This window comes from Oppia nitens, unplaced genomic scaffold (assembly GCF_028296485.1).
Source record: "Oppia nitens isolate AA-2021 unplaced genomic scaffold, nextdenovo-longstitch-racon4-pilon3 scaffold3_pilon_pilon_pilon, whole genome shotgun sequence".
In the NCBI taxonomy this organism is placed as follows: domain Eukaryota; kingdom Metazoa; phylum Arthropoda; class Arachnida; order Sarcoptiformes; family Oppiidae; genus Oppia; species Oppia nitens.
In genome coordinates, this window is record NW_026533221.1 from 5,885,708 (window position 1) to 5,910,836 (window position 25,129).

At 19.2% G+C, this 25,129-nt stretch overlaps 2 protein-coding genes and 1 long non-coding RNA gene across 5 annotated transcripts in view; 2 read left to right on the forward strand and 1 right to left on the reverse strand.

The window, feature by feature from the left end:
* Positions 1-25,129, forward strand: part of LOC128958409 (protein shank-like) — a 40,658-nt gene that overhangs the window by 4,024 nt on the left and 11,505 nt on the right. Inside the window, exons 1-2 of one of the 2 annotated variants that reach the window (XM_054304258.1) lie at positions 526-642; positions 24,852-25,089. In XM_054304258.1, the coding sequence (XP_054160233.1) occupies positions 629-642; positions 24,852-25,089 (252 nt within the window). In that variant the 5' untranslated portion in view covers positions 526-628. Of the gene's footprint in view, positions 1-525; positions 643-24,851; positions 25,090-25,129 lie in introns of those variants that run through there. The other variant, XM_054304259.1, reaches the window with a different exon arrangement.
* On the reverse strand, positions 10,241-12,774 carry LOC128958416 (uncharacterized). 2 transcript variants are annotated; one of them, XR_008484553.1, is made up of 5 exons: positions 12,557-12,774; positions 12,447-12,488; positions 12,174-12,313; positions 11,677-12,083; positions 10,241-10,328 (listed from the first exon to the last, which is right to left on the reverse strand). It is a non-coding gene; the product is annotated as an uncharacterized LOC128958416 (long non-coding RNA). The 2 variants fall into 2 exon arrangements; XR_008484552.1 differs by having other exon boundaries at positions 12,447-12,774.
* On the forward strand, positions 11,456-12,165 carry LOC128958413 (lipoyl synthase 2, mitochondrial-like). The gene is made up of 2 exons (XM_054304265.1): positions 11,456-11,574; positions 11,670-12,165. The coding sequence occupies exons 1-2, from the start codon at positions 11,517-11,519 to the stop codon at positions 12,095-12,097; spliced, it is 486 nt and encodes a 161-aa protein (XP_054160240.1). The 5' UTR covers positions 11,456-11,516; the 3' UTR covers positions 12,098-12,165.

Below are 25,129 nucleotides of genomic sequence, written 5' to 3' on the forward strand. Positions count from 1 at the left end.
ACGCCAAAAATCTTATTGATATAATATAAAAACAAATTCAAAAAATGATGGGAACGGTGTATGGAAAGGGAGGACAAACTACTTAAACGACTGGAAGAGAATGTGATAGGAATTACTAAAAATTATTTTATACAAAAATCTTAATTTCAGTACTATCTCTCATATGTTATGCAAAAAACAATTTAAGTATTTTTTATGACTAAAAATAAGTAACTATTTTTGACTTATATTATACAATATATTATAATTCCTAAAAACTTAAACAGTAACTCTCGTAGTGTTTTGTTAAAATAAAGCAAACATAAAATATTATTTATTTTAATAATAATTTTAAAAATAAATATAAACGTACATTGAATAAAATTAAATCTAATAAATAATCAACTCTTTTATCCATATAATAAACAACAATAAATATAAAACGTTTGCAAAAAATATTTATAACTAAAACAAATATAATAATTCTTCTTTAAATTTGAAAAAATAAGTGAAAGTAATATATTATTAAGTTATAAAAACAAACTTTAACTCAACAAAAGTTATTCAAATGGGGATACATTTAATTTTGAAACTATTTGTTTGAAAGCTTATGTTATGCAATAAATACTACAATTGAAGATATAAAACAATGATTTTTTCAAAGTAAGTCAAAAAACAATTTCTTTATAATTATTTTGTGATTATTATTTTAACAATCAATAGAATAATAGATTTGATTTAATGAAAGTATTTAAAATGTTATGAAAGTTTTTAAAGTGTTTTATTAAATTAAATGGGAGTCTTAATATAAATTTTTGAAATATTATTTTTTTTGAGTAAATTGTAATCAAAAGGCATATTGAATATAATGTATGTTTACTATATATTATATTTATACAATATATACACAGTATTATATGTATATTAATTTATATTTTTTCTTAAAGATTAATTTATAAAATTCAAAATAAAATAGATTTAGTAAATGAAATTAAGTCAATGCATAATTTGTTATTAAATTAAATTAAATACTAATATTATAAATGATTCTAAATTTCTAAACAAATATATAGTATAATTGCTATTGAAATTTTGAAGGTGTATAAAAACAAAACAATTAATATAAATTGTTATTATTGTTAAGAAAAAACTGATACAAAATTTTTTACATTAACATAAAATTTTTCACATAATATAAGAGATTTTTAACACATTTTATATTTTATTAGAAAGTGAATTAATTTTTTTCATTATCTTTATAAATCTTTCATTACATATTTAAATAGTCTTACATAATATATTTGCATATTTTAAGATTTTTGTTTTAAAAATCTACTAAATTGAAAAATTTACTAAATTTTATATTAGAAATTTATTTAATATAAAATGCAAAAATCTATTATTTGAACGGTATTGTTGTTACCCCACCTTAAGTGCCAACATATTGCTAAAAAAATTCATATATAATATTTTAGTTTATAAAATCTAATATATTTCAAACTTTAATGTATATATTAAATTAAATAATGGTTAATTGTAATTGTTGTTTTTAAATTTTCTATTTGATAGTTATTAAATAACGTTACATGTACAAAACATAAAAAATTTTGTATATAATTTAAATATATTATTAAATTAAAGCCTTTATTCTGAAAACAATTCACTATTATTTTTTATTAAATATTAATATTAATGCATAACAAAAATAATTGACCGATTTTCTCACTCTAACATTTGAAACAATTGTTTGACTGATTCATATTATTATAGTATTAATAATAAAGCTAATTATAAGTTTTAAATTTAATGATTATTCGTGTGAATTACTATTGAATTATTAAATACATAAAATATGTTTTTTATAATTTGTCATTTATTTAAATTTGCAAATTATAGATCTGATAATAATTATAATAATATAACTCATGTTATTTTTATGTAATATGCTGTAATATTTGATTAATTTAAATAAAATAAATTACTTTAGAAAATAATTAATATAGAGTATATAAAGGAAAATTATTAGTTTATTTCAATATATAAATTAAAGAAATAAATTAACAATGAAATCATATGATAGAGAAAACAGATTTCTAATGTAATGACTTTTACATTAAATTCAAATAACAAAAATAACAACAAAATAACATGATTTTATATATATCGGCATTTAAATGATTTAGTATTACATTATACGGTTTCAACGAAATTATATGTACTGTATACAGGTATTAATATTATATATTGAGAAAAATGTTTTATATAAACTAAAAGTTTTTTGCTTCAAATTTTGAATGCAAAAGTTTTTAATATATACTTTAAACAAAAATAAATATTTTAAAATAATTTTATTTATAATAATAATAATAATAATGATAAACAAAAAGTAAAAAGAATGGTTTATATTGACGGCCAAACCCGTCTGTAAATAGGAATTGAACGCAAAAATTATTAAAATTATTGATGTGTTCGTATAGTTATGAGGACTGGGATGTAAAGTATAGGGTGGTGGCCCATAAATAATATGCCCATAGTTTAATACTTTAGTTATACCATATTAAATAGTAGTATAAGTTGTATTTATAACTCTGTGATATAAATTGGAGATCTAAAGCATAATATCTATTTTAAATAAGATTTTATTTGTTATTGAATGTATTTCTAGTGTAAGTAATGATCTAAAGCTAATAAATACAATACTCCGTAAAAGTGCATAAAATATTAATTATTTAAAATATTAATTTTTCCGGGATTGCAGTACTCAACAAAATATTTCATAAACTATAATATATTTTAAATATTGTATTGCATATACAGTATATAAGTACTGTATATAAATATATTCAAATTTATTTATACTTGTGTGTATTTACAGTATCTGTATAATTAATACAAAGTAAATTACTATATAATAAATTTGAGAAAAAATCTGTTTTAGATTTTTTTTTTTAGAAATATGTTATTTGTTCAGTCATTGATAATATAATATAACATAAGTTTTATTCACCGTATATTATATACAGTATATTTGATGCATGATGTGAGTCACATACTTTAGATGATATGTGTGATTGTCTAACAATAAATAAATATAAATATATTTATTATATATATTTTTAGGTATATTTTTCTCAAACAACATGTTTGAAACAGAAGCACACTTTTATTGTATAAATTGTATGAGTGTTTGTGATCTTTGTAATCATTATATGAAATCTACAAAATTATGTATAAATAACAAAAAAATGGGAACAAATATCATGGTTTAAGATAATAAGTTACAATTCCCAGAGATTATAAATTATGTCGGACTGTGTGTCAGTGAAAGCATTTTATTGATCATATTATAAAAATAAAAAATATTCATTGTTTCTCTATTGATGAGCTAAATTTTTATCATAGATTTAAAACATTAATACATTTATTTATTGTGACTTATCTATTAATTATCTATTTCTTACACTATATTTGAGATAAATATAAATAAATTTAATAAACAACAGCTATTGAATTGCTGTAGACATATAAAACATTTATACTTTTAAAAAATAATTTGTTTCACAATAAGTCATTTTATAAAATGTTGCATAAATTTTTAATAAACAACAAAATAGCTTTAATACAGTTTATTTATATGTATTGTTTGTTTCATTAGATATACTCTATAAATAGTTTTCATTATAAATTGAATTTCTATTTTTACTTAAAAACAAATGATATAATTATATTTCAAAATTTACATTACATAAAAATTATTATAATTATTTATTAATTTATTAGATGATCGGTAATCACACAAAGCCTATACCAGTGATAAAAATTAAGTTCATTATTTATGATAACTTTTTCATTTAAAAATTAACGTCATTCATAGCACATTTGAAAATTTATATTTTAATTTTAACCAGGATCTTTACATAAATTATAATAAAAATATATTTTTTGTATTTGTAATTTTAATCACTGTCCTATACTAATGATAACTTCTGTTATCAATTTGATTATTATCGCAATATTGTGATATCAACATTTTAGACACAAAACTAAATATTAAAAAATTATAATACAATTTTTGTATCTTTGATTCAAATACAATACAAATTTGCATTAAACACATTATCTATTTCAAGTAACGAGTGATGAGTTGTAGAAAGAGTATCAAAAAATGGACATTTAATGTCAAGTAATAGTAAAGATTGATTATATTATATAATTTTAAAAAGATATTTATCTTGTTTTTCTTTAATTAAACAATTTATACATTTTTTAGTTTCTTAAACTCATGGATTAAAGCAAAATAAAAATTCAATGAATTATTTTGATTTTAAAATTAACATTTTATGACATGAAACATAATACTCACGTTTTTCATAAAAACTCATTACTAGATTGTGAATTTAAATTCAAAAATTATATATTATTATGACATAAAACGCAAAATAATTTTTAAAGCATAATATGCAAAAATTGCATTATTTTATGTATTTTACTATATAATATTAATTTTACCATATTTATTTATAATTACGTATTTTAACAATATAGTGGTCATTTATTTTATCATACATTGAGATAATAAAAAAATCAAATATGTGAAATCTAGCATCTTTTATTTTTAATGTTTTAATTTAGATTATTTTTATATTATTAAAAGAAATAACTTTATTTTAGTATATAATTAAGTTAATGCATCTATGTCATTTATATAATCAACTTCTAAACAATGGAAAATTACTTTTGAAAAATTATATTTAAATAAAACTTATTACATAATCAGTATTTTACATATAATAAACATTTCAATAGCTAAGCAATAATAGCAAAATTGTGTTGAAAATAAATCTTTATTATGACAATCGCTGCCGTTTTAAGAGCTTTTAGAAAATATTGACAACAATAGGTTTTTGAATCAACAATATGGTAAGATTACATTGTATTTCAATACAAATAATTTTAAATTATTGGTTTTCTATGATAAAAAATTTTTAAAAATGTGTTTTATATAATATAATTGTAAAATCATACCATTTTCCCACCACTCTCTCTCTCTCTCTCTCTCTTTCTTTCTCTCTCTCTTTCTCCCATTCACTCACTTCCCTAACATTCTCTTTCATTTATCCCAATCTATAGACTATACCTATGATTCTTTCTACTCTTAAAATACAGGTATTATTGGAAATACTATTTTAAATGTATGAGAAACCTCTTGCAGCTATTGATAAAAAAGAGTATACAATTTAATACATTATAATTAAATGAAACATTTTTTTCTCTTTTCTCTGATAAATAAAATTTAGCATTAATTTAATGCTAAATACTTAATATGCAATAATATTTATGCAATAATAACCTATAGTATCGATTGGCCGATAAAGTGTTGTACATAAATGACTTAAACCATTATTTTATCATTAAAAAACTATATTATTTATCATTTGAATAGAGTTTAACAGTTTAACCAAAAAGTACTTTAACTCGTATTTTTAATGTATATATAAGACAGGGATTTAAAGTTCAAAAACATTATTTACATAAAGATAAATAAAATGATGTTTTCTCTAATCAAAAGTTATTAATAACTAAAAAAAATTTTACATTTAGTCTTCAGATTAACCATCATTTAAAATATTTTATAAAAAAATCAACATACCATTCACACAGTGTGTATCTATGTATTAATATTACAGGTATAGTATATACAGTATATATTTTATATGCACTGTATGCTACATGTATACAGTGTATACATGTAGCATACAGTGCATATAATATATATATAGTATATATATGTTTATTTTTTTAAAATTAATGTATTAATACATATTAAATTTTATAACAAATAGAGAAATACTTAATACTTATTTTTGTAATCAACAAAATAAATGCATAAAAATAAATGTTTATAATAAGTTGTGTCAAATAAAACTTTTGTATATAAAATCGCAAACCTCTAGAAGTCATTGAAAGAGACAATGACTTTTGATGACAGACTAAGAAACAGTGGGTTATGTTTTGTATGATATAATGAGTATAAATTGCATTTTAAGTAACACTTTTGTCGTTATTATTATCATTATTTAAATATATGAAGGTTTGCAATATTATAAAACATTATGTTATTTGCTAGTAATAATGATGAAAATTTTCAATTATATTTAAATATAAATAATATATTTAAGTTATATAAGTTTAAATAAATGCTGGTATATTTTAGTTGTTTATAATAGAATAGACCTGGTTATTTATAAAAAAAAATAGTAAACAAAAAATCAACAATAATAACAAAATTGAATACAAAATAACTGTTTCACTATTTAGTATATATTTATATTTTGCATAACATCACTGATTTAGGAAATAATTTTGATATAAATGTATGTATAATATTAGTGTAAAAGATATTATTTAATCTTAACGGAGTATATAGTCTGATATTATAGAGTAAATAATTTAAATATATTATGTATAACAGTATAAATCACTATCAAATGTAATGACATCGCAGAGGTTATAACAACGATCACTCGTCACTACCCATTAATCCCTGGCCGTCATCTGTCATAATATCAGTTCCTGTTTTGTTGCAAATATTTAGTTGTCTTTATTTTTTTCTCTCAATTGTCGGAAATATTTTGTTTTATTTAGTTTTTAAAAACGTAACATTTTTTTGCTTCATTTGTAAGATTCGAGATTTTTTGCTAACAAAACCAAAAAAATGTTTTTTAAATATTTAGTTTAACGTTAAATTGAAATATTTATGTTTAAACTATAATAAGAATCTTAATAAACATTTTTGTCGATTAAAATTGTATTTAGATAATACATATTTTTGTCAAAAACTATTTTATTTTTATTTTCCTTAAGCGTCTAATATTTTTGAGTTATTTATAATAATTATTAATAACAATAAAGATTTATTATTCTTTCAGTAAAATATTTATATATAACAATAAAATATAATTTGATAAGAGATAAAAATAATTTATATAAAATTCTGAACAATAATTTTGTTTATTTTTATAATAGACTAACAATATTTTGCTTTATTATACAGTGTGTATAATAAAACCACATTTTTTCTCAAATAAACTTAAAAACTGAAACATTTATCATACAATGAATATCTTTTATCTATAAAAACATTCATATAAAATACAATTACTACTTGACTATTAATCTTAAACATAAAAATAATTATTATGAGGATCTCTTATTAAATCTTTATAGATATGAGTAAAAATGTTATTATATATTTTTACAGTAAATACAGACTACTGTTATAAATTATAATAATAGGTTACTTAACTTAGGTAACTTAACTAATATTAAAAATGAGACAAATTATGCCATAAAACATTATAATTTATATATAGTACTGTATATACTATATATAATAATAATTTATAAAATAATATAATAATATTGTATACTTGATAAATGGACATTCATCCAGGTATAACTATAAAAACTTTTTATGTTTCCACTTATTTTTATTATTATTTATATAATATTTTTAAATACAGTATTTTGAATGCATTATTCAATTCAATTACAGTATTTATATGATTCTAAAATATTTAATTTATGTTATATATGTGTTTAGTGTATTATTGTTATAGTGTTTTTATGATAACTTTAAATAATTTTTTATTAATGATTGATTAGCTATTAATATATTAAAATTAATTTTTAAAATGAATTGATTAATATATACAGTATATGTTTTTATTTATATATTACTATTTTAAATAAATACTTTATAAATATATTAACAAAATGGTTATAATTATGTTTAAAACAGTGGCATTATTTTAGTTATACCTATATGTTATTGACAATTAGCTTTCTTTTCATGTATTAGACAATTTAGATAACGTTAAACTTTGAAACTAATATTTTTAACAATTTTGATTTATTATTTTAAATTAAAATATATCATACAATATATCAGGAATAGAAATATTAATTTTAATATAACACAATGAAAAGTCCATATCCTTATATGATAATTAGCATTATGTCAAAGTGACTATGAAACCATAATTATACTACTAATGGATCTAGCTTAATTTTTAGCAACTTTGAAAATAAAATTACATAATTAATCATAACAACTAAAAGGGCTTTGACTTTATATAATATATAACATTATATTTGGCAAATATTTTAAGCTTCATTTTTTAATAAATGACTTAACTATTATTATTATTATTGAAGGATATTATATCTGAGTTATGCAGATATGGTTTGTTTCAATTAATAAAATGTTATTTAATAACTCTCTATCTCTCTCTCTCTCTCTCTCTCTCTCTCTCTATATATATATATATATATATATATATATTCTTTCGTGTATCTCTTCAGGCATTACATTATACCATATAATTCTAAGCTATTGTATAATCTCTTAGAAAACTGCAATCAAAAAATTAGATGATATGATCTGAAATACAAAAAGGTTGGGTTAAAAACAATATTAGTTTTTGTATTTATAAACAAAAATATCATAAATTTAGCAAATAGTTGTGAATTGAAAATTTATTATTATTAGACAGTTATTTGTGTAATATTAATGTTGTTTTTATATTGTAATATTGTAAATAAATTATTTTGCAAATAGTTTTATTTTTAATTATTTTAAACTAAACGCCAAAAAATTTTTTTATGAATAATCGATAATATCTTTTATAATTCTCAATTTTAAAATATTAACTATAATACTGTATAAATCTTAAAATTAAATAATCTGTTAATCCATATAAATTTTTATTATTTTTAAATAAAACTAAAAATTAAGTTTTATATTATACTGTATATACAGTAGTATAATATATAGTGGCTTATCATTTACTATGAATATCTAATTAACAGTTATTATAAAAGATCATTTATATTGTCAAAATTTATTAATCATGTGAAAATATCTATTTTTATTTTGTTAAATTATAACCATAATATTTATAACTCAATACTTGTTTTTGAAATTTAATACTATATTTTGGTGATAAAATAAAAAATAAATTTTTATAAACAAAAAATATTAATTAATTGACTGTTTAATGGTGAAACCAAAACAGTTATGCACTTCACATAATTAATTTTACATACTTTGAAAAAATAGAAATAAATTATATATTATAGTACTATAATTAGTTTTAATGGCATATAAATGTCACACTGATGTTACATATAAAACAATAGCATAGGTTAAAGCAAACAAAAATGTAATAATAATAATAATAATGACGAGTCCATTGAAAAGCAATTTAAAGACAATGAACTGTAGTTAAACTTTTGCTAAATACTAAACCAGAAATATTATCTATTGTTTTATTTGTTGAATTGTTTCTGTTTTTCTATAATTAACTCAATTTTATATTTGTTTGTATATACTGTAGTATTTGATGGGTTATCGGGAAAGACAACGAGTTAGTGAAAACAAAATGCATTTTACTATACATATTGTACTGTAAATACATTATTATAGTCTCAGACAGTATTTTATATAATAGATGTCTTAGTGTTGATATTTTCAGTGAAATGTGTGAGAAATGATTTTTCTTTAGTAAACATTTGAGAAAACGATAAAAAAAATTTCTGTGATATAAGAAAGTGTTTGTTTTATTGCTATTATATCTCTCTTTCATTTTTTTGTTAACTATTTAATGCATTCATTATATCGCAAAATATTTATTTATATTATTGTTTTCTCATTAAATTTTCATTTTAAGATTGTAAGGTATTTTCTGAAGTCAATGTGTGAGTTCCCATTGGAATTTGACATACAGGTGCTAAAAGGATACCCCTATACGTTAGACTTTCTATAATATACTGTGTATTTACTACGAGTATATATATATATATTATACCATAGATATATAATTACTATTAAAGGGTTAAATAACTCTATCTTAAAATATCATTGATAATAAACTTCAGTTATGTGAGTGAGTGATTAAAATTAATTTTTAATTTAAATACATTTTTCAATTTTCAATTTACTCAATCAATAGCAATAACACAAAATAAAACTACTGTATTGAGTAATAATAAAAATATTAATAACGTTTTAAAATTTCAAAACAAATGTATAAAACATTTAATTAAAAATGTGTGATTTAATTAATAAAATAATTTATATAAAATATTCAAACATTTTTTTTAATTAATTTGTATTAAAAATATGAACAGATGTCAAGATTTTAAGGATTATAATCAACGTGTTTTCTATTTTTTATAATTTATTTTGTAGTCTTTCCTCTATTTTTTTACTTTTATTTTATTGATACGATCGGTGTTTGCACCCCATCGGGAGCACAGGTCGACAATCGACATTAGTTTAGTAATATCTTGAAAATTAAAATAATAATAATATTTAAATTATAAAAATAAGTAATATTTAATGTATAATCAAACTTATAATAAGAACAAAAATATAATTTTATTTATTTAAAAACAAATTTAACTAAGAATTCTTGAAACCCCAATTGGGAAGACTATACTTAGGGGTTATTCACATATTACATTCCCACTTTTTAAGAAATCTAGACCCCAATTGTTGAGTGTAGTCTAACCTCCCCCACCCTTAATGAAATAAAATACCATACGGTTAGTCGCGGAATAGGTCTTAAGGCCTCATATGATGGCTTTGAGTTTGTCATCAATTAATTTAAACAATAAAATACTGATTTAAATAAATATTTTATAAAATTATTTTCACTTTTAAAATATTCCAAAACTGAAAATAAAACTATATTCAAAAGTCATATTTATTTAAACTGTTTTATCAAAAAATTAACTTTGATAAAAATTAATCCCTTTAATTATTTATATGCGAACGTTAAACAGGTCTCTACCCCTCCCCCTCGTACGCAAAAGTTCGCTTTGGCCGACACCCCCTCCTCCAAGGCGAAAGTAATATGTGAATCATCCCTTATCATTACCTTACGTGTAATGTTTTTTCTCAATAATGTGTGATATAATTGCTTTGGTCTGTAGTATAGACTCTGTACTACCCATTACGGGTAAACACTTAATATCCTGAAAATTTAAAAAAGTCGTTCCTATTTGTCTACCGGAACATACAGTCCAAAAGTCGTCTACATTATCAGCTAAACTCTATTTTAAAATATGTTATATTGTATGTTATACTGTACTTTATTTTCTAAATTAAAAAAAACTTTTTGCTGTAAATGTACAGTAATTTAATTTTTTCGTAACGTTAGAATAACAAATTTCACGTAAATTTCGTCAATAAATTCATAGCATAATAGTGTAAATCTATAGTTGTTAAAAAAAAGTTTATTAGTTTATTTATGTATTAAACTTTGTAACAAAATTTATGTAAAATTTTTTACTCTAACATTAGAAAGATTATACTGTATATACAGTATATTAATTAATTAATTAATTGATATTATAATATTGCAAAAATGATCAAATGTTTATAACTAATACGTTTTTATACTAAAAATGATATTAAAATAAATTTTTAAAATTAGGTAATTTATTAGCCATTTTTAGTTAAAATAACAAATATGGGGAATAATAAACAATTTTTAATTGTAGTGACTTTGATTGCGTTGATTTTAATAGGTTTGTTATATATTGATATAAATATATATATTATTGTTAATACTATATTAGAATATAATATTTATATTTATATAAACTAAAATTTATGTAAAAAGATAATACTCGAGTGATTGAGTCTAAGCCAAAACCATTACTATTATTGGCTGCCGGTGCCGGTATCGGTGTCGGTGTTGGTGTCGGTGTAGGTGTAGCGGCTGCCGGTGTAGCGGCCGCTGGTGTAGCGGCCGGTACCGGTGCAGCCGCTACCGGTGCCGGTGTGGCTGCGTTTAAGCACTACAAAAATATTATTAAATATAAAGAAGATATGAAAATCTTGATACGTGTTTATGGAGACCAATTCAATGGTACGCTTAGCAATGGGATAGTCATCATAAAAAATCCCGCTTTCTTTAAGTTATCAAAGAAAAAACTTAAAGTTTCATCCGATAAAACAAAGTCTAATACTATCACTACTACTACTACTACTACTACTACTACTACTACCACTACTACTACCAGCAAATCTTCAACTGGAAAGGATTAATTTATTTATATTAAAAATCCAATTTTCATAAATATATGATTTAATTGTAATTTATTAAATATTAATAAATAGTTACCAATTTTGCAGATTTTTGTCATTATATTCAATAAGTTTCCCAATTTATTGTCATTTATTTTGTAGTTTATTCTATTTCTTTACTATTTTTATTCTTACGATTGGTATTTGAGTCCCAATGGTATCGACAATCGACAGTTACTTATTGAAAAATAAAATAATTATAATTATATTTAAATCAAAAAAATAATCAACATTCACCATTTATTATACAATTAAACTTATAATAATAACAAAAAATAATTATTTATTTAAAAAAACAAATAAAACTAACAATTATTTGAATCTCCGATTTTGGGAAAATAGAAATGACTGCCTTATGGGGACATATAAAGAGAAATTGACAAAATTGATGGATATTTGAATTTTTATAAGTTTTTTTACTATATCATTGATGATAATATATTTTTGTCAATAAAAAATTTAATGATGAATCAATTTCTATTTATATGTGATTACGGGTAATGTTTTTCCCGATAACGTAATGATGTATAAGTGTTTAGGTCTGTAAAGACTTATAAGTCTAAACAAACCATTAATTAATTTTCTGAAAAACAGTCACAAAAGTAAACACTAGTTGTCTGCCAACAGTCCAACAGTCGTTTACTTTACAAACTTATCTAAACTCTATTTAACATATGTATTACAGTTAGAGTTCAGACAACAAACTAAGTGAGGAAAGTCTTCAAATAAATTCCTTTTAATTTTATTGTAAAATATTGAAAATATTTTATATTCCCTCCCTTTATCGTTAGAAAGGATAATATATTATTACAATAAATAGTACCAAAACTCACATATTTAGCAAAAAAGTTTCATCAAAATATTTAAAAATATATATGAATTAAGTAAATTTAATTATACTATTTGTTAATACCATTCATTATACAATTTGATATAACATGTGTTTTCAAACAATATAATAAAACCTGAGGCTTAGGATTTAATAGGATGTAGCATATGTAAATAAATTCCCTGGGAATTCCCAGGGAACAATAAAAATATTGAACTTTAGGTTATAAAACGAGGGAGGATATTTGCCCTAATTACAATATATACTTTATGTATCAATTTTCTATTTTTTGTTAAAAAACTTTTTACTGAATATGTAGAGTATTTTAATTTTATGTATATATATATATATATATATATATATATTTATTAATTTTTAATTAAGTATATTAGAATATTGCAAAAATGGACAGATGTTTATAAATAATACGATTTTATACTAAAAGTAATACTGTATTCAAATAAATTATTAAAATTGGTTAATTTATTGACCATTTTTTAGCTAAAATAGCAAATATGAAAAATAAACAATTTTTTATTGTATTGACTTAGATTATATTTATTTTAATAGGTTTTTTAAATACTAATTTTATTATATATATTATATAAATTATTTGTTATATAAAAAATTAGTATAAATAGACTCTATTTAATAGAGATAACACTCAAGTAATTTAGTCTAAGACAAAGTCAGGATCACTATCGACAATGTTTGCCGGTTTAGCTATCATATCAGCTACCGGTGTGACGACTAATTTAGTACTAATTAATTGATGACAACAATCATATCGATTACAAGATGTACTTTATTAGTCAGTACTTAATTATAATATTTTGTTACAAATTAATAAATATAAAAAACAAAAATAAGGTGTGAATCCTACAAACAGAAATTTCTTTTAGAAACTTTTATATTTGTCTAAAATGTATTTCAAAATCAGATTTCAATTTTTATGAGTTAATGACTTTGTAATTTTAAATATTTATTTTACTATTGATATAAAAATTAATTTATTTAATAATTTATTTCATGCGTTTTGTGTATACTAACAAATATGAGTTTAATGAATATTATGTAATGACTACCTTTTGTGTAATTTTGGATAATAGTTATAATTTGTAGAAACTAATTATATGATATATGTTAGTAAACCTAAAATTAAATGCCTATAATTATAAAAATAATATATTTAATTAGTTTATCTTAATTTATTCATTACTTTTTTATTATATCGAAGAAATATCCATATATGTGATGATACATTATAAGTATATATACTGTATTAAATATATGTTTAATTGATTTAAAAATTACAATAAAAGTAAAATATATATAATTTATATAAGTCAAACATAAATAACAAAAATAATATTAAAGAAATTTAAAGTAATTTATATTTTGCTTACTTTCTCTGCAATATTTTTGTTTAAAAATTTCAAGAAATATAATTAAAATGTTGTATATATATAAACTAGTTTAGTTTTTGTAAGGTTCAACTTTTATATATTAATTATTTTGAAAGTTAAATTGATTTAGCATTGCTAAATGAAATGTCATTTTATGCAATATTTTAACATTAATAAATTACTAAATCAATTCTAACCATTTATGAACTTTTAAAAATTAAAAATAAAATAAAATTATCAATCTTGACACAAACATATTATCATTTTACTGTATTTAATTATAATAGATAATTAACATTTAAATAAATATCAATAAATAATTATATCAAATGTAGTTTTATTTAATAAATGTCATATAACAGCACCAAAAAATATTAACTATAAAATTATATTTTAAATATTTATTATTGTATTTAATCAATAAATTATTTATTTCAATTTTTATTTTTTTTGTGTTATTTACGACATAAATTATTACAAATTTTTGTAATAATAAATTACTTCATCTAATATTTTATAGTTAATATTATATTATTCATAAAAATTATTAATTTTATACAAATTAACATTTATTTTATATTATGCATATTGTTACACAAATGATTTACTAATTTATTTGTAATTTATGATAGTTATTTTATGTTTCTTTAATTTATCAATATTATTTTAGAAAATTTTATTAGTAATTGTATCTTTAAAATAATATATATTAATTATTTATTATATAATATTAAAATGCAAAAAATGGTAATTATATAATATTAATAAAACATATTTGTTGGTTTTTTATACTTATAATTAATCATATCATTTTTAATAACATTTAGATAATATAATATTATTATAATATTCAATCAAATTGGTTTCAATTTCTATGCTAATATCTTTATATAACATTTTGTCATGTGGTATAATTACATTTTTATTTAATATTTATTATAAAATGATAATTATTTATGTTTTTATATGTTAAAAATCCAAAACAACGTTTTAATTAAAACAAGCTTTGAATAAATTTGCTAAACAAACTGATAATGCGTTACCTCAAGATTGAGTATAATAAAATTTTCTTAAAATATACAATAAACTTTATAGAAACTTTATTTTAAAAATTTTTAATTTATTATTTTAATAGAATTTTTATAATAATTGTTAAAGATTTTATCAAAAAACTATATATTATCTATACTACTATATAATTTGACCATGTTTGCTTATATTTTCGCAACGTTTTTTGTGGAAGCTATAGATATAAATACTGAAAAGTTAACTTCAAATAGGCTACAAAACATAGTATTTTTGTACGGTTTAACTATTAGTATATAAATTTATAACAAGATATTAAATATTATATGAAAATGTATTTTTTAAACAATTTATAGCTTTATATCAATATCTAATATTTAATTAATAATTTATATTTAATTTGTAATAAAATTTAAATGATTTTTTTTGTTATTTATATTATCCTTAATATAAAATTTACAAAACATACAATTATTACAAAAATAAGTTTACAATATTGATAAGTTTTAGTTAGAGAAATTTATTGAAAACTTGCAAAACTTGCCATTTACTCAACACTAGTGTCACTATTACTTAATCCAAACAAAAGTAAAATCTCATTATAAAAAGGTGTCAAACAATTTATTATAACAAATAATCTATAATATGTATAAATAATAATTATATTGTTATTATATTATACTTGATAATGGGTGTATATACGGTACATGTAAATTATTTTATTAAAACAACAAATTTAATTTATATAAAAATTAAATTTAAAAAAAATAGTTTTATCAATCAATATTACATTTGGTTTATATAAAAACATAACAAACAATTAAAGTAGCCTTAAAGTTGATATGTGGTTTTTACATACTATAAAAATTTTAATAAATTATAACACATTTATTTAATATCATATCTCCATATATTGATTATTGATATATTATAAGTTGTCCTTTACTTAACTCTTAAAACAAATGTTATCGATAGCAGACCTAATTAATAGTGACTTTTAATTTATACTGTATATAAAAATATATTAATTAATTAAAAATAATTAACTGTTCAAAGTTGACATTTATATAATAAAGGCAAGTAGTATCACAATTAATTAGTATTTTATCAAATCATAAATAATTAGAGGGTAAGTGAGACATAATTAGTTTAAAATAAAATTTTAATCTCTCTCTCTCTCTCTCTCTCTCTCTCTCTCTCTCTCTCTCTCTCTCTCTCTCTGTGTGTGTGTGTGTGTGTGTGTGTACCGCTTGTAGATATAATAAAAACAATATTGTCAATTATTAAATACGGTACTACTGTATAATATCAATAAATTATAAGAGCATAATATTTTTGTTTATTACATATTCAATGACCAAATTTGTTATAACTTAATTTAAACTAACTTTTAATTGTATAGTGTAATGTCAAAATTATAAATATTTAAGAGCATATAATTAAACTAAATTTGTATTTAATTAAAATAATATTTTTGAAATGTTAACTAATATTTATTTTTATTCAAAATTATTTATACAGTTATAAAAATAGATAATAATGAAATGATATACTGTTGTAGACTATAATAATAAACAAAATATAAATATATATATTTTTACATTTATATCATTTCATATTTTAATATTCATCAATAGAAATTTCATAATTAAAATAATAAATATATTTATTATAACAATTATTTTTTGGCTAAAATAGTTTTTACGGTAATATTAAAAGTTAAAAAATAACATAAAGTAAAAATCTGTTACAGATATTTACAATAACACTGAATCAGCAAAATCTGTAAACATTTAAAATTAATTATAATTTAAATTATACTTATGTTTACATACTGTATAAATAAATTAGTGTAAATATATTTAAATGTATATAAAAAATTAATTATTCTAATAAAAAAATCTAATAAATTTTATAATAATACTCATATTATAATATTTAAATATAACATTCAAAATAAAAAGTGATTTAATGTAATTGTGATTAAAAACTGTTTTATGCATATTTAGTAAAACAAACTTTTGTAATAACCGCTAACAATGTTTAGTAGATTTAATGTGTAAAATCCTATAATTTTCGTGACTGACCCTAATGTTATACATTTATTTACAATATAATTAGTATACAGTTATAAGTAAAAACTTAGTAAAAGTGTGTATTTCGACATAGTTTTTACAATTGTTGATAATATAATATTATTTTATATGTAATATTTTAATTCATAAAATTATTAATGAATTAGAAAATAAGAAACAAAATTATATCTAGAAAAATGTTATTATATTTAATAACTATTGAAAATTTCAATAATAATCATCTTGATGAATTAGTTTTATTAGTAATTGAATTTATATAATAGAAAATTGATTTTTAAATTATATAAGTTTTATCTTATAATTGATTTAAAATTAATATAATTTAATAGATTTAAAAATTTTGTAAGAATTAAATTGTGAAATAAGATCTATTGTTTAAAATAAGTTTATTGAAACTAAATTCAAAGCAATGGTAGATACAGTATATTTTTTACAAAATATACTGTTATTTATTTTATTATATTATTTTAATATTTGATTTGTTGCCCAACCCTTTTCGTTACGTTTCAATCTTTTTTTAATTTAATGTACAATTAATTGTAAAATTGAGTGAATATTGTGTTACAGTAAATATATAATAAATATTTATTTAATTGAAGAATTCAATACTTTAGTGATACAACAATAAATTGTTATTAAGTTAAATACAATAATTATTAAATTTTATATATTTAAAAATTTTTTTATTTAACTTTAATTCAGTATTATTATAAGTCATAAATTTTTGATATAAATAATTCACATCAAATATATAATAATTTTTGAGTTTGTGTGTGAATCTTATTTTTGTATTAAATTTTCAGATTTATTGTTTAAAAGTATTAATATGTGAACAAAATATCCAATTGATCTGTAAAATAATTTGTGATAATAAATGTTAGTTTTACTGTAATGTTATTAAAGTTTCTATTGTTTCATCAAAATATTTATTTGATTACCACACAAGTGTCACACACACTATGCTATACAAACTGTAAGTAACATTATTTTGCAAATATTTTAGCAAATATTGTTAATCATTTTCATATTATTTTTTGTACAAATAACAGTGATTCAATCATTATTTTATTTCTATAAAATTTTACTTTAAAATTACAATATAAATAAATATATATGTGAGTAAATATTGACAATAAAATATTTTATACAATACAATAATTATAAAGTGTTAAATAGAAATAATTAATAATGGTCATTTTACTTACATTGTATACTTAACAAAGTAAATACTGTAATAAATATTAATACAGTATAAAACATAGTAATAATTTTGTTTCAAAAATAATTGTATCATTTCAATGTTATTCATTATGGGATTAATCTTTTAATAAATTGCGTGCAATAAGTAAGTGATAATTAATCTTTAAATTATTGTTTTGTAATTTATATATCATTGGATTAGCAAACGGTATGTTAAGTGTAACGGCAATTAACACAATATATACAATATTTCGTGTTTTGTTAATCAAATACATAAAAAACTGTATACCAAATACATGTGTAAATCTAAATGTTAATTAATGACAACTATGTGTTAATATACTTAAGAATATATATAATTATTAATGTATAAAATTTTTATTGATTTTATGGTAATATCTTAATTAAGCACTAATTGTTTGTTTGTAATGCATTCTCCAGTAATGATAATAATATTAGTGATAACTTTATTTTAAAAAAACAAAAATTCTTTATTTAATTTATTAAAATAATGACAAAAATTATTTGATTTTACCATAAACCAATTTATCTAATTTAATATACTAACTGTTAAAATATTATATATTTGTTAATATTTATTGACTATAAATTTTAACATAATGAAAATATAAATTATAATTTGCAAATTTATATTATTCAGCACATATTTAGTCAATTTAGTTTATTAGTTTGACAAATCGATAAATTATTTTAATAATTTATTGACCAAAACTTATTTATTGTTGTAAATTATGATTTGAACTTTAATTTATTTCCTAAATTTTTTAAATAATAATTAAATAAAATTTATTTTAATACAATTTAATGTATTATTCATATGAAATCTCTTTTCAAAAATATTTTAAATATTTCAAAAGCCTTTTGCAGTTTTTATTATAAGTTATAACAAATAATTTGTATGAATAATGAAAATATTTTAATCTTTTAATTCTCAAAAATTAATAATCTTTTAGATTAATATTAATGACATTTTGGGTATTTATGACACTTAACTACTGTCATAAAACAAACACTATATTAAATATTTATAATCTGATAACAAGTTTGACGCAAATTAAATATTATTAAGTACTGTACATTAAAAAGACATTAGATTAAAAAAGTGTATTATTTTATAAAATTATCAAATAAAAAAAATTGAATATATTTGTATAATATTATAAATTTTATTTAAAATGACATTTGATAATCAGTAAATTATTTTTATAATCAATATAATAATAACAATTTATGTCTGTATTATATGTAAAACTTAAAACATTTGTTGAAACCATTAACTATTCAATGTTTTATATAGTATTGTATAAACACTATTAACCGTCAAATGGGATGTGATTTCTTTTTTTACGGATAATGTATTTTACAGTAATTTACTTTTGATTACATTTTTACTGATATTATCAATAGTTATAACGATAACAAATAGTTATATTAAACTATAATAAATGTATATTTGACTTTATTGAACTTGTTTACTGGTTTTCATACAAATTGTTTTGTGAGTTATTAGTTTTATAATGTATATTATATACAATATTATAATTCATTTTTTGATAATATAAATTTACTAAATCGATATAATATTTTTTATTCATCTATTATACCTAATTATATGCAAATATATTTTAAATGTATCAAAGCTGAGCTATAATTACATTAACTTATTAATATTTTTCTTTGTAATTGATAATATAAAAAGATAGATACAAATCATCAGATATTCATATTTTACACAATTGTATTGTATTTATCTATAAAAGATTAGTGCAATCAGTGCTAACCTTAACATTATTTGTGAAATTCATATCACAATAGAGTTTAATATTAATATCACGAATACAAACGGCAAATGTTGTGTGAAGTTATCAAATGATTTGATAGAAAAGCCTAACGTTTGGCATGACTTGCGGTGAGAAAGTGTTGGCCTTATATTTAAGACATTTTTATGAAGCTTTCAAATGGACAGACATTTGATGTAACCTTTTATATTAAATTAACTGTTCATTTCTAAAACCATATACTGTATATCACTAATTTATTTTAAATTATTCATATTATTAAATATTTGCAATTTTTTCAAATTAATGATAATAAACAGTGAATATTGAATAATTTATTAAATACTGTACTCATATCCAAAGTTTATTAATATTGAAAATATACGCCAATACTTGAATTAAAGTTTTATTACATTTATTACATGTGTTTGTTTGAACTTTTCTATTAATGAATTTATTATTAATCTTTTTGCTTTATACTTACAATTTGATAAAATATACAAATATTTATTAACATACCATACAGTATACTGTATACAGTATGCATATACAGTATACTGTACTATAGTATAACATCAAACAACTTGTTTATACAATACATTGAATACAATACAGTATACTGTAATGTATACACAATTTATATGTTTCACTGAAGAATATATTATATAAATAATTACTAAAACTCTGTATGTATTGATGAAGACTTTCTCTTCATTTTGTTATATAAGTTATAATATAACTCTCTTTTTCTCCTTATTTCTCATTCACTTACCATTAGAGTTGAATATCCTTTAGATATAAATTTATTTATTCATATAATACGTGAAAGCTTCGGGTGCTTAAAAAGTACTCAACGATAGCTGTCAGTGATTCAAATGTTATATTGAAAAATAGATAGATAGTTACAGTAGGTATGTGTGTGTGTGTGTGTGTGTGTGTGTGTGTGTGTGTGTGTGTGTGTGTGTGTGTTATGTAAAAGAAAATTTGCAATTTTCAGGAGTTTTAAAATCAGTGGTTGCATTGAAAATACTATTTAACATCATTTGAATCTATCAATCAATTATTATATAACATAAATTGTATTTTTAATAAAAATAAATACTAATTTATTTTTTTTGGTATAAATTAGTTTGTTGGTATGGTCAATAATTTAAAAAATTGTAAATCAATCAATTCATATTTTTTAGATAAAATTAATTTATATTTATTATATAAGTAAAATTAAATATATAATGATGGCTTAATATTAGAAATAAATAAAATAAAATTTTTAAAAATAATATTTACTAATATGTGTTATATCTTATATTAATTATAACTTTAACTATTGTGTTATTATGTTTGTTATTGATAAGAGATTGTTAGTCATTGTTTTGTATGAAATTGTGGTCAAGGCTTATCTTTATTATTCATTAAATTAAAATAAATATATTAATTACAAAATAATATATTGTTAATTAAAGATGTATAGACAATCTACCTGGTTAATTGGTGATTATAAATTTAATATAACTAATAAAAATTTAAATAACCGTAACAATTATGTAATTTTAAAAATTCATTATTTTGAAAATATATTTTTCTGATTTTATATACAGTACTCAAAAATACTTTTTACAGTATATTAAGATTATGAGTTTCTGTAAACTTTTATCATTTATTGTTATATTAATTTTTAAAAATAAGTTTGATTCCGGGTTTAACTCAATGATAAATAATAATAAAAGCATTCGTATTTAAATTCAAATAAATATGTATTGATATAAACATTATATACATTATCTATCATATTATAGCATCTTTTACAACTAGAATCCATATATTTATTTTATTATTTATAATAATATTATTTATTGCAATATTAATAGTATTATTTTTAAAGCATTCAAAATTATGGATATTAGTTAAGATAAATAAAGTTAATGATTGTTAAATTATATGACTTGTTTGTTGTTATATTATCATTGTTATTGATCATTGCAATGCAAATATAAAATATATTTAATTTTTTTATAAAATGTAAATGATATTTGATTTAATAGATTAATATTTTAATATAGTGATATTTTAATATAATCAGATTGTTTATTTAAATTTACATTCAAATGACTTTTTATATTTTAAAAACGTTATATTAATTTATAAAATTAAATATTAATAAATAAACATTTTAGATATTTTAAAGGAAGCGTCGGCCGATCAAAAAGATTTTAATATTATAGTATAATATTATGATATTAATAAAATAAATGATAAATGATAATAAATATGTTAAAGAAGTAAAAAATACTAGTTTTGTTAATTAAATAAAAGTTAAAAATTAAATTTTAATTAGATATATAAAAAATTTATATCTGACTTTCATTTGACAGTAAATACGATTTTATTGTCATTTTTTTCATTATATCTTAAGTAAATATTGACAGCGAATGACATTAAAAATATTAAATAAAGTAATAATATTTTTATGAATAAAGTATTTTGAGTTTTATTAATCATAATATTTAAAGAATTTTAATATCATATCATATAAACATTTTATGCATTTATTAATTAATATAAAGTCAATATTATTTTAGTTATACTTAGTTAACAAAAATATTTTATATTACTATGATATTTGAATATTTTCTCAAACATTTTTAAAAATTGACAGTCATCTTATGATAATATATTACTATTCAAGTTTATCAATCTATAAATATTATTAACACTAACCTTATTGGTAACGTATTTAAAAAATATAATTTATAACATTATGAATACATAATTTTTATAGTTTTGACTTTAAGTGTTATATTAGACACAAACGGCTGAAGATTTTTATTTTATTTTCTAAGTTTATCATTAAATGAGTTTGAAATGACTATAAATAATCTTTTATTTCACATAAGAAAACAAATTACTGACAAAATTTTGTTATATTTTAAAATTTTCGAGTCATGATTCAGACCTAAAATCAAAAGCAAATAAAAAATCATAAGTGGTTTTATCATTGAAAATATTAAATTTTGTTGTTGTTATCGTTATTATTGTTGTTTTTTTATATTAAAGGTTTTGCTTCTCCCCATAAATAAAAGTCGTTAACAGTTTTATTACTTAATCAAAGAACAACAAAAAAAAACAATTCTCAAAATATATTATTATTATTATTACAGATATATTTTTTATACTATTTATGGGTTCAACAAAATAGAGATTATTTGCGCACATTTAGTGTAAACTTTTAATGAATATTTTTTAGTTTTTAACGCAATTTTTATTTATTATTTTATTACTTCCTTAAAGAGGAATATATAGTAAGATATAACTAATGCAATATTTCGATTATTATATTTTGTATTAAATAAATAATTTTTATACACATATTATTTTATAGTTATAAACGTAGATTTAGTTAATAATATAGACAAAATATATTATTTTTATTATCTTATATACAATAATTTGTAGCATTTTCTCAAATAATTTATCTATAATATTAAATTTAAATTTTATTTAACAAAAATCATTGGCATTATTGTAAAGACTGTACTGTAGATAAACCACTCCCTTAAAAATACAATAAGATTTTTTAAAATATGAATAATTGATTGTAAACACAAAATTGTAAAAATATGTTGAAAAATTAAAAAATTATAATAAATACAGAAATTTCAGATAATTGCTTGAATGAAATCAAACTGATTTTTGACTGATTATAGACAGCACCGGTAGATTCAAAAGTTTTTTGAAAAACCTATTCTGTCTATTTTGATATATATGCGGAAATATTTTAGACTCAAATGAATGAGAGAGAAATGATTGAAAAGTTATAATAAAAGTTGATTTATAAATATAATTGAATTTTATTTTAGTTGAAATATTTATGAATTATACGAACAATTGAAACAATAGATATTCAATACAACAAGTATTTATTGAATATTGGTTTTAATAATTTAATATTTTATGTAATTATATACTTTTGTATAAAACATATTATGTTACAAAATTAAAATATTTTTTAATTTACAATTATTAATAATTTATTATATTATTTGTCTTAATATTTTGACTGATATTTGTTGCAAAATATGAATATATCACAATGCATTAGATTAGCAAATAATCAACTGATTAATTTTAATTGATATATAAACTAATATATTTACAGCAAAATTTATACAATAAAATAATGATAGATTAAATCATTTTTTAATTTAAATTTTAATGATAAATATAAACTAGTGTTTGAAAACATATGAATATTATAATGTTACAAAATATATTAAATTTTCCATTTAATAAAAAATTATTAACTGTCATATTAATATTAAAAAATATTAATGTTTATTAATTAATTAATTAATTATATAGAAATACTGTGGTCAATGCAACACTACTGAGGACTGGCAACCGGTCGGGCAGTGGTAGTGATGAGCTAACGATGAAGCGATCGCCCGATGATTGCGAACAACAAACTAATAAATGCCAAACAAATTGTGATTTAAATACCAATAATAATAATAATAATAATATCACTAATAATGTCAATGATGTGCAGCAAAAAGATTTAGTTTATGTTAATATTTATTTACCAGAATTACAACAGGAGGTACTATTTAAATATACTTTAAATTTTATAATATAATTTT